General features: G+C 53.1%; 1 protein-coding gene and 1 non-coding gene across 8 annotated transcripts in view; one reads left to right on the top strand and one right to left on the bottom strand.

The window, feature by feature from the left end:
- The window catches only part of SIPA1L3 (signal induced proliferation associated 1 like 3), a 254,293-nt gene that overhangs the window by 2,507 nt on the left and 240,365 nt on the right, over window positions 1-11,421 (bottom strand). For 6 of the 7 annotated variants that reach the window (XM_042230909.2, XM_027977924.2, XM_042230911.1 and 3 more), the window contains 3 exons: window positions 8,020-8,163; window positions 2,920-3,055; window positions 1,138-1,219 (listed from right to left, as the gene is read on the bottom strand). In XM_042230909.2, the coding sequence (XP_042086843.1) occupies window positions 1,138-1,219; window positions 2,920-3,055; window positions 8,020-8,163 (362 nt within the window). The remainder of the gene's footprint in view (window positions 1-1,137; window positions 1,220-2,919; window positions 3,056-8,019; window positions 8,164-11,421) is intronic. The other variant, XM_042230912.1, reaches the window with a different exon arrangement.
- Window positions 7,474-7,578, top strand: LOC114118164 (U6 spliceosomal RNA). The gene has a single exon (XR_003591707.1). It is a non-coding gene; the product is annotated as a U6 spliceosomal RNA (small nuclear RNA).

Raw genomic sequence — 11,421 nt, 5'->3', positions numbered from 1 at the left:
GGAAACTAATATCCCACATGCCCCACTGCTCGGTCAAAAAGACCACACAAGGAAACTGTGAAAGGGGCGGTTGAGAGATTTCCCTGAGGTCATGCATATTGAGCTCTCAGCACACAGCCTGAAGTGCAGTAACTGTGGGACAGTTACTATGATCACCTCATTCCAGCCCTGCAGCCACCCAACGGTTGTGGGATGTGGCGACCCCTATTTTCCTGGACCAGGAAAGGAGACCAGACCTCCTCATGCAGCGAGCAGGGGGCTGGGACGTGGACGCAGGGCTGCCCTCTCAGGACAGGGGAACATGCGGCAGTGATGTGTGCAGCGGCAGTGATGTGTGCAGCGTCACACAGCCTTACATGATGGGGTGGGATTTGAACCCGGGCCCCCACGATTCCTGTGCTTGAGGCTTCCACATTATACTTGGCCACCTTCTGGCCCTTTACCCAGAAGTATGCAAAACAAGAGAGTCTCTTCCACACTTATTTTTCGTCACTCTCCCACCCTCTGGAGATAAGGAACAATCTGGAATGTCACCTTCTAGATAGCCCTCTGACCCACAGCTGGGAGACATTTTTTAAGTGCTACAGTGTTCTAGGAGACAGGCCTGCTGCACGCGGAGTTTTCTCCTTCAGTTACTGGACTTCTTCTGTATGTCTGTGAATATACAGATTTCTGCCATGACTAATTCGCAGCAGATTACTCCACGGCATGGCTGTCCTGTCATTTACATCACGATTCTCCTGTGAACAGACAGCTGCACCGGCCCCAGTCTTTTACGGCCAGTGGTGCAGCAGTGAACACCCTTGCTCACAGGTCTCTCTGTGCCTGTGCTTGGAATTCTATTGGACGAATTCTCACAGTGAAACTGCTGGGTCGACAAGGTACACAATTACGGTTTTGATAAATATGGTCTGACCTCCCTCCAAAAAGGTTGAGCCAACTTATTCTCCTTCTAAGAGTTTCTGGGTGCGTTCCCAGCCTTCCCCATGTCAAATTCTTCATTCATGACTACATTCAGAGCTGGGTGGCCTCTCCTAGAACAGACGGGATTGGGGTGGAGACGGGAGCCCCAGCCTTGCTGCCCACCCCTCAGGCATCCAGGAAGTGCCATGTGAGGCAGCTGCCTGGCGGCCTTACCTTCTGGAGGTCCGTGTGCAGCTGTTTCAGCATCACCTCCAGCTGGTACACCTTGCCTGTCAGATCCAGGGGTGGCTCCTCGCTGCAAAGGCAGGGGGCGGGGTCAGGATCTCCGCCCACAGCTGGGAGGAGCCCGGGTTACAGGCCCCTCTTGTCCCTGAGGCTCTGGGGAGTCCTCTCCTGGCTGGAGTACCAGGGGTGCCTGGTGGGTGAAGGCTGCACTCTGCCTGGGGCGGGCTCCTCACCTGGTGGGGCTTGGGAGCACCAGGCCTGAAGTGAGTGGCAGTCCTCCCACAGAGGGACCAAGTATGCGCTTCCAGGAGAAATTCCTGGAATTTCTGGAATTGTACCGCGGGGCAGCACAGTACAAAGCCCCTTCCCCACACCCACCCATGCAGCACCGAGCAAGCCCTAGCACGAAGCTGGCACTCGGGGTGTGTAAGTGGGCATGCGAGCAGGAGGGCCTGCCTGGGGGGCAGGACTAGTAACCAGACGGATGATGGTAACAGCCCCCATTCCTGAGAGCCCACCCCGTGACGTGTGAAGTCTGAGCAGCTCAGGTGGGGACGCTGTACCCAGGACCCCAGCCTGTGGCTCCTCCTGAGTGGGTTCCCCCATTCTGGGCCTGCCTGGCCCCTGCAGAGGAAGGGAAAAGCCTCTTTCTGCAGAAGGCTCCTCTGGGCGTGGTGGGAACGCAGGCACCCAGGATGGATGAGGAGGGAGGCAGGGTGTCCGCCCAAGAAGCGGGAAGGACCCGCTGCCCACCCCCCATACCCCCGCCAGTCCTTCTTCCCTGCTGGTCCTACATCTGGGGGAGCTGCAGTCACAGGGGGAGGCTGGAGGCAGGTGGGAGGTGGTCAGCAGCTCAGGGCAAAAGGAGTCCAGGAGTCTGCCAGGAAGCCACAGGTCCTGACATTTCTACACACGCACCCTGTTTCCAACCCCACTGCAGTGCCCCGGTTCCGTCCTGGAACCGCTCAGCTCTGCTGTGACAGTGGGGCCAGTCTTCGGTGGAGGTTGAGCTCTAAAGCCAGGGTGTGAAGTGAAAAACAAGAAGAGTCAAAACCACCCCCGAAAATCCTTCAACTGCCCATACAGTGGAGTGCACGACTGTCGCACACGTCACTCCGCACGGTGGAGTACGCAGCTGAGTGTGGAATGCACTATTTAAATCCATGGACATGCAAGCCTGCCATTTCCATCCTCTCTCCCTCTTTGTGATTCTATTTTCTGCCAAGCTAGTGCACTCAAACATGCTGCACCGAATGTGAGATGACAAATGGGAGAGGCCTGCCTCCTCGCCCGCCTCCCCGCCCCCGGAAGCCTCATGAGGACAGGGCTCGGGCCCCAGTCACCGCTGGGTCCCCAGACAGTCTGGCCTGGGGCCTGCCAGGGACGAGGTGAGAGATAAATGTCAGGGGCACCGGCACGTAATTTAGGAACCTGCAGAGGAGGAGACCCGGGGGCAGACAGGGCCGGCTGGAGACTGGGAGTGGGGTGGACAGAGGGGGCGGACGTGAGGCAGCGGGCAGGGAAGACTGAGGGTACTGCTTATCGATTTTCAAAGCAGCAGAACAATGATCACTGTGCTGTCTCCTCCGAGGAGACAGGGCCTCCATGCGAGGGCAGGACCGACACTGCTTGGTCCCCGCTGGGCCCCAGCGAGTGGATGAGCCCAAAGTCTGTTAGATGAGGCCGTGGCTGCCCTTCCTGCTACTGCTGAGGGGGTGGGGGACCTGCAGGGTGGCCTCCTGCCTGGACAGCGGGGTAGGGGAGCCTCACCTCATGGTAGGGGTGGTCCTGGGGGTCGGGGGCCCCCTTTCCAGGCTCAGATGACTGTGGACAGGACTGTGTGCAGGCGGGACGTCCGGGCTCAGAGCTGGGTCGTTGAGAGAGAAGAGTGAGACGGCTCTTTGCACTGCGGGGGAGAGGGGCGTGGTGGTCGGCTGGGCTCCCGGCTCCTCCTCACACCACCCCTCCCCTCGCAATGGCCAATCCCTTCCCTAAAACCCCCAGGACACTCCCAATCACACCCGCTTAGATCACACAGGCACACAGGATGGATTCTTGCCAAAAAACCAAACCAAGTCAGGACACAAACACAATATTCCGTCCTGTTTCTGAGTAAGCCTCCAGACCCGACGACCAGTTTATACAAAATACAAGGGACAGAGCAAGGAGTTGAGTGTGGTGTGGGCAAGGAACCGCCCCAATTCAGCTGAAATGGCCTTGTTTTGTCAATAATGGTGAGGGGGGAAAATGGCTGGAAGTGGATGGGGTTGACACTGGCTGATGAGGACATACCTAATTCTGAGAATGTCTGTGAAACCTCCAAAGCAAAGAGAGACACCAAACAGAGACTACCAGGTATATGGAAGAGAGAAACAGTCTCATGGGGCTGGCGGTTAAAGCAAAGATGCCCGGGGCCCATCCCCCAGACACGTGACTGGCTCGTGACCAGTTATATCTACTACTGCGGGGAGGAATCCCTGAGAAGAAATGGAGTAGCCGTCATGGTCAACAAAAGAGTTCAAAATGCAGTACTTGGATGCAATCTCAAAAATGACAGAATGATCTCTGTTCGTCTCCAAGGCAAACCATTCAATATCACAGTTATCCAAGTCTATGCCCCAACCAGTAACGCTGAAGAAACTGAAGTTGAACAGTTTTACGAAGACCTACAAGACCTTTTAGAACTAACACCCAAAAAAGATGTCCTTTTCATCATAGGGGACTGGAATGCAAAAGTAGGAAGTCAAGAAACACCTGGAGTAACAGGCAAATTTGGCCTTGGAATGTGGAATGAAGCAGGGCAAAGACTAATAGAGTTTTGCCAAGAAAATGCACTGGTCATAGCAAACACCCTCTTCCAACAACACAAGAGAAGACTCGACACGTGGACATCACCAGATGATCAACACTGAAATCAGATTGATTACATTCTTTGCAGCCAAAGATGCAGAAGCTCTATACAGTCAACAAAAACAAGACCAGGAGCTGACTGGCTCAGATCATGAACTCATTACCAAATTCAGCCTTAAATTGAAGAAAGTAGGGAAAACCGCTAGACCATTCAGGTATGACCTAAATCAAATCCCTTATGATTATACAGTGGAAGTGAGAAATAGATTTAAGGGCCTAGATCTGATAGACACAGTGCCTGATGAACTATGGAATGAGGTTTGTGACATTGTACAGGAGACAGGGATCAAGACCATCCTCATGGAAAAGAAAGGCAAAAAAGCAAAATGGCTGTCTGGGGAGGCCTTACAAATAGCTGTGAAGAGAGGCGAAAAGCAAAGGAGAAAAGGAAAGATATAAGTATCTGAATGCAGAGTTCCAAAGAATAGCAAGAAGAGATAAGAAAGCCTTCTTCAGCGATCAATGCAAAGAAATAGAGGAAAACAACAGAATGGGAAAGACTAGAGATCTCTTCAAGAAAATTAGAGATACCAAGGGAACATTTCATGCAAAGATGGGCTCGATAAAGGACAGAAATGGTATGGACCTAACAAAAGCAGAAGATATTAACAAGAGGTGGCAAGAATACATGGAAAAACTGTACAAAAAAGATCTTCACGACCCAGATAATCATGATGATGTGATCACTAATCTAGAGCCAGACATCTTGGAATGTGAAGTCAAGTGGGCCTTAGAAAGCATCACTATGAACAAGGCTAGTGGAGGTGATGGAATTCCAGTTGAGCTGTTTCAAATCCTGAAAGATGATGCTGTGAAAGTGCTGCACTCAATATGCCAGCAAATTTGGAAAACTGAGCAGTGGCCACAGGACTGGAAAAGGTCAGTTTTCATTCCAATTCCAAAGAAAGGCAATGCCAAAGATTGCTCAAACTACTGCACAATTGCACTCATCTCACATGCTAGTAAAGTAATGCTCAAAATTCTCCAAGCGAGGCTTCAGCAATATATGAACTGTGAACTCCCTGATGTTCAAGCTGGTTTTAGAAAAGGCAGAGGAACCAGAGATCAAATTGCCAACATCTGCTGGATCATCAGAAGAGCAAGACAGTTCCAGAAAAACATCCATTTCTGCTTTACTGACTATGCCAAAGCCTTTGACTGTGTGGATCACAGTAAACTGTGGACAATTCTGAAAGAGATGGGAATACCAGACCACCTAACCTGCCTCTTGAGAAATCTGTATGCAGGCCAGGAAGCAACAGTTAGAACTGGACATGGAACAACAGACTGGTTCCAAATAGGAAAAGGAGTCCGTCAAGTCTGTATACTGTCACCCTGCTTATTTAACTTATATGCAGAGTACATCATGAGAAACGCTGGGCTGGAAGAAACACAAGCTGGAATCAAGATTGCCGGGAGAAATATCAATAACCTCAGATATGCAGGTGACACCACCCTTATGGCAGAAAGTGAAGAGGAGCTAAAAGCCTCTTGATGAAAGTGAAAGAGGAGAGCGAAAAGTTGGCTTAAAGCTCAACATTCAGAAAACGAAGATCATGGCATCTGGTCCCATCACTTCATGGGAAATAGATGGGGAAACAGTGGAAACAGTGTCAGACTATTTTTTGGGGCTCCAAAATCACTGCAGATGGTGATTGCAGCCATGAATTAAAAGACGCTTACTCCTTGTAAGAAAAGTTATGACCAACCTAGATAGCAGATTCAAAAGCAGAGATATTACTTTGCCGACTAAGGTCCGTCTAGTCAAGGCTATGGTTTTTCCTGTGGTCACGTATGGATGTGAGAGTTGGATTGTGAAGAAGGCTGAGCGCTGAAGAATTGATGTGTTTGAACGGTGGTGTTGGAGAAGACTCTTGAGAGTCCCTTGGACTGCAAGGAGATCCAACCAGTCCATTCTAAAGGAGATCAGCCCTAGTTGTTCTTTGGAAGGAATGATGCTAAAGCTGAAGCTCCAGTACTTTGGCCACCTCATGCGAAGAGTTGACTCATTGGAAAAGACTCTGATGCTGGGATGGATTGGGGGCAGGAGGGGAAGGGGACGACCGAGGATGAGATGGCTGGATGGCATCACGGACTCGATGGACGCGAGTCCGAGTGAACTCTGAGAGATGGTGATGGACAGGGAGGCCTGGCGTGCTGCGATTCATGGGGTCGCAAAGAGTCAGACACGACTGAGCGACTGAACTGAACTGAGCCAACAGAGAAGCCCCTTCTCCTTTACTTTTTAAAAACAGCTTATTGCAGGGGACATCCCCGGTGGTCCGGTGGTTAAGACTCTCTACTTCCACTGCAAGGGGCATAGGTTCAATCCCTGGTCAGGGAACTAAGACCCCATGTGCTTGGGGCCACTAAGCCCATGAGCCACAGCTAGAGAAGCCTGAGTGCTACAACTTAGCCCTGATGCAACCAAACTAATTAATTAATTAGAAAGAAAGCAAGGGCACAGGCCGAGGGGTCAGGGCCATGGGAAACAGGAGGAGGTGTCTGATCCAGACTAAGGGATAGGAGGGAGGGCTTCCTGGAGGAGGGACTGCAAAGCTGAGGCCTAAAAGATGGAAAATGAGCCAGAAGAATATATCCTTATCTGTCAGGGTTTCACAGATGAGGAAACCGAGGCTGAGAAAAGTAAAGCTGCTTGCCCAAGGACACGTGGGATGGAAATGGCAGAGACAGCCAGCTGTCTTATGGTCTGTTTTCTCTTTCTCCTTAATAATAGATCCCACATTTCAGCTGTGCACAGGGCCTCATTCCCCAGCCTGCCCTGTAGCAAAGCGTGGCCATGACACTCAGGCCAATGGGATGTAAGTGCAGGAGGAAGGTGAGGTTATGGGAAACATCCTTCAAGTCGGGGTGGGGTGGGTGTCTGTCTCTACCTGCGAGCAGAGCTGGACGTGATGGCCAGAGCTCTAGCAGCCCGACTGTGAGGGTGAGGTCCCCAGGAATGGCAGAGTAGAAGGGGAAGGAGTTTGACCCTAATCAGAAGTGATCACCCCAGAAATTTTTACTGCCCACCAGGCTGACTGCCCACCCCTGGAATTTTCACTGCATAAAACCCTGCCTAAGTCACTGGATTTTCTGCCACTTATAGCCAAAGTACATCTAAGTACAACTGGGATCACTACACTTCCGCACTAAAATAACAACAGGGAGCACTCTCTGTTGATGGCATGTTCTGTGATGACAAGTTTTATAAACAGTTTTCATAGATTCCTCCCTGTGGCCCTAGGCAGTGGGTAGTCTCGCTCCTGCTTTGTAGACAAGCTAGCTGGGGGGATCAGAGAGATGAAGACATTTGCCCAGGACTGCACAGTGAGCAAGCGACAGGGAGGATGTGATCCCTGCCCTCCCCTGATTCTGGAACCTGAGTGTGTCCCCCTTTAAAGCCTCAAGGCCATGCTCACTTTGGCAGCACATACACTAAAGCTGGGTCGACAGAGAGGATTAGCATGGCCCCTGCAGAAGGACGACATTCAAATTTGTGAAGTGTTCCATATTTTTTAAGCAATTTTCCTCCAATTAAAAAGTAAATTAAAAAGAAAACACATCTTCCTTCTTAGAAAAAGGCCCAGTTTGAGAAAAAAAAAAAAGGTAATGTCAACAGAGAGGGTAAGTGGGCTTCCCAGGTGGCTCTGGCAAAAAACCCGTATGCCAGTGCAACAGACATGGGTTTGATCCCTGGGTCGGGAAGGTCCCCTGGGGGAGGAAATTGTTACCCGCTCCAGTACTCTTGCCTGGAGAATCCCATGGACAGAGGCGCCTCGCGGGCTACTGTCCATGGGGTTACAAAGAGTCAGACACGGCTGAGCACAACAGTATAGAGGGACGAGTTAAGTAAAATATAGTAAGCTAGAAAAAACAAAAAGCTGCAACGCCCTCTGTGGATCCTTCCAGAACAGAGAAGGGAGCGGGATCTGCTGGGGTTGAGTGGAAGGCGCCTACCTTCATAGGCCTTCGCTGCGTTCACCAGGCTGGACCACTCGAGGCCAGCAGCCGTGTCGGGGAGCGGCATCATTCCTGGGTCCAGACGCCGCAGGGGCCGGTCCCGCCCGTCGGCCAGTGAGAGCTCGGAGGCTGAGATGGTGGCTGGGTGGGGAGAGGATGGGTGCGAGTGACAGCGTGGGAGAAATAAAGAAATGAACACGTTACTTTACATTTCACATACAGTTATGTAACATTACGTAACGGTTACACTGTTATAATTAAATGAATAAATTATATTTATTAGATGATAAATGCCAGGGAAAACCACCAGCAGGGTAAGGGGGTAGGGGTCTTGGATATTTATGAGGGTATGATTTGAGATGGGGTGCTGGGGAGGCCTTGCAGAGAAGTTGGCCTTTTGTACAAAACTCAGAAGGAAGTGAGGCTGTCGGGGGGTGGTCAGGGGGTACATCTTGGGAGAAGAGCATTCTGGGCAGATGACCCAACCAGTGAGAAATCAATCCCTGAAGCAGGAACGTGCCTGGAGGTTTAAGAAACACTGAGGAGGGCACTCCTCTAGATGTCCAGCGGCTAAGACTCCGCATTTCCACTACAGGGGTCCCGGATTTGATCCCTTGTCAGGGAACTAAATCCCACATGCCACACTAAGACCTGGCACAGACAAACTAGGAAAAAAAAAAAAAGAGGAGGCTTGCATGGCCAGGACAGAAGGTGGTGACAGGGCTGGACGGTGCAGGGCCCCTGGGGGCTATGACAAGAACCGTATCGCTTCTCCGAGTGAGATGGAGCCAGAGGAGGGTTCTGAGCTGTGGCAGGTGCCACTGGGTCCCTCCAGCTTTGTGTGGGGGATCAGGGAGGCTGTGAGGAGGCTCCTGGGATGGTCCAGGAGGGAGATGAAGGCAGACAGGAGCCAGTACGGCTGGAGGGACAAGCTCCTGGGTCTGCCTGGCAGGTGGGGCCGAAAGCATTCCGAGGGTGGACGTGGGCGTGAGACAGAGGGCCTCTGGGAGGACTTCAGGATCTAGGAGCTGGCACTGAGTTGGGAGGGCCGGGGGTGGGACCAGAAGTGTGGCTTCTGGAGGTGTGTGAGGTGCCTAAGACACCCGCACGGAGCCGTGGGCGGGGTGCGGGCCACCTGTGTCTGGAGCAGAGGGGACAGTGCCAGGCTGCAGACAGAACGTGGGGCTCTGGGGTACAGCTGGTGTTTAGGGTCACTGTGGGGAGACCTGGTGGGTTCAGGCATGACACAACAGGCAGACAAAGAGTCTCCGGGTGCTGGAAGGCACAAGCAGCGTGTCAACTGTGGCACCTGCTGCAGAGATGGAGGTCTCCTGCGGGGCTTAGGCCCTGACTCACTGAGGCCTCACAGACCCTACAGCGGAGGGCAGAGGGCGACAGTGAAGCACAGAGGTCAGGCGGTGACTCCGGCAAGAAAGGCTGGGCCTGTTCCACGAACCCCAGGCTCATCTTCTCGCTGGGCACCTCACTGGGTACTACAGCAATCATCTCTTAGTCCCCACTCCCCCAAATTAGCCAGGAGGGAAGAGCTACACACATAACCCTGTGTGACAGAGGGGGTGACTGGGGCTCAGAGCAGGAAGCTAGCTGCCTTGCACCCTCTCTCTCACTGGTGGGGGCACCTGATTTTGACACGTGGGGTCTGACGCTGACCCTGCTCTAAGCCCAGCCCCATGCGGCGTTGGTCTTGAGAGGCTCCCTGTTCATGTCTTAGTTCAGAGACAAAAACCCACTGATGAGAGGTTAGAATGCTCGCTCCTGATGACCAAACACTGACAAATACATCAACAGTGAGTGTTTCCAGCGCTTACTGCATATCCGGCTCTGAGCTGGGTGTTTTCCATGTACTAGCTTGTTTGATTCTTGGGTTAACTCAGTGAGGTGGGTGCTTTTTTGGCCTACATTCTATAGGCACAGGGAGGTTACAGCTGTAAGGTCAGGACCTGACCACAAACTTGGGCCACCCCGGCTCTCAGGATGCGAGGTGCTAGTTGGCGAGTAAATGAACGCTCAGGGGAATGGATGAGAAGGCAGGCTGAAGGATGCCCTTGATCCCCACACTCCCGTTTCCAGCCTCCTAGTATCTCATGGCTGAGCAGGTGGGGACCGTGGGAGCAGCTGCCTCTGCCACACAAGTCATCTCAGGTGCTGCCTCGTGAGAGGCTCCTTCGCCTTGAGGGCTCTTCATCAGTGGAGCCGGGGCTCCAGGCTGACAGCACCTCTCCAGCCCCGACGAGGCTTGGGAAGGGCTCTCAAGCAGGCATGGAGATGTGGAAAGGCCAGGGGTCCAGCCAGATGGGACTCTCAGGTTCAGGAGGACAGGGGAGTCAGATGGGCACAGAGAGGGGTGTGTGTGTGTGTCTGTTTCATGAGAAAGAGGGCCCTGGGCTGCGGTCACTGTAAGGACCCAAACAACCCTGGGCCTTGCTCTTAGGGAGTCTCCAGTCCAGCGGGGGAGACAGACTCATTCCCACGCAGCGACCACCGGGAGAGAGTGGGGCTGTGATGGGGAAACACAAGGCTGAGACAGCATGATGGGTAGGATGGGAGGGGGCTGGGGGCACGGGTGCCCAGAGGAGGTGCCTGACTCAGCCTGGTTAAGGAGAGAGGACTTCCTGGAGGAGGCAGCATCTTTAACATGACTAAAAGGATAGGCAGAGCCAGGCAGGCACACTGTCTGTCTGTGATCTCTGTGCACCCTTCTGCCCTGGCCCGTCCCTTGCCTTCTCACCATGTGTCAAATGCCTCCTCGTGCCTGGCCCTGCCTTCAGCACAGACAGGGCAGTGAGGTGAGAGGCTGATGAAGGAGACACAGAGTGAAGATCAGGGAAGCAAGAGAAACCGCCGGGAAGCTCAGTGCCACCAGGGCAGGGGTGCTGTGTGCCCCCCAATGCTGGGTGCCCAGCGCCTACAGCAGAGCCTAGCCCAGACCAGGGGCTGGACAAACAGTGGGATGAAGGCAACGGAGGGGCAGGCCAGGGGCTCTGGAGTTTAAACTGGGAGAGAGGACCCAGCCTGGGGCTTACGGGAGACTCCAGAAAAGAGCCAGATCTGAGCAAAGCCCTAAAGGAGAAGCGGGAGTCAGGAAGCAAGCACGGGGCTGGAGGAGCAGCATGGCAGGCAGAGGGCACAGTCACTTGGAGTACCCTGAGAGAGACAGTGCGGACAGGAGGTTCTCAGGGCGGCACTGAGGAAGGACCCTAGGGTGGAGCCCCAAAATATCAGGGCAAGGACTATGGACCCAGATACGAGGTCAATGAGAAGCTGTGGAAGAATTTTAAGCGGGGAGACAGAACCCCTCAAAAAAGTCCCCGAGCCTCCATCCCATTCTCTGTGGTCTACAAAAGGGCTCCATCAGACGCTACAGGGCACAGCCCCTCA

The sequence above is a fragment of the Ovis aries genome, chromosome 14 (assembly GCF_016772045.2).
Source record: "Ovis aries strain OAR_USU_Benz2616 breed Rambouillet chromosome 14, ARS-UI_Ramb_v3.0, whole genome shotgun sequence".
Taxonomy (NCBI): Eukaryota; Metazoa; Chordata; class Mammalia; order Artiodactyla; family Bovidae; genus Ovis; species Ovis aries.
This window is presented reverse-complemented; position numbering and strand designations above follow the sequence as displayed.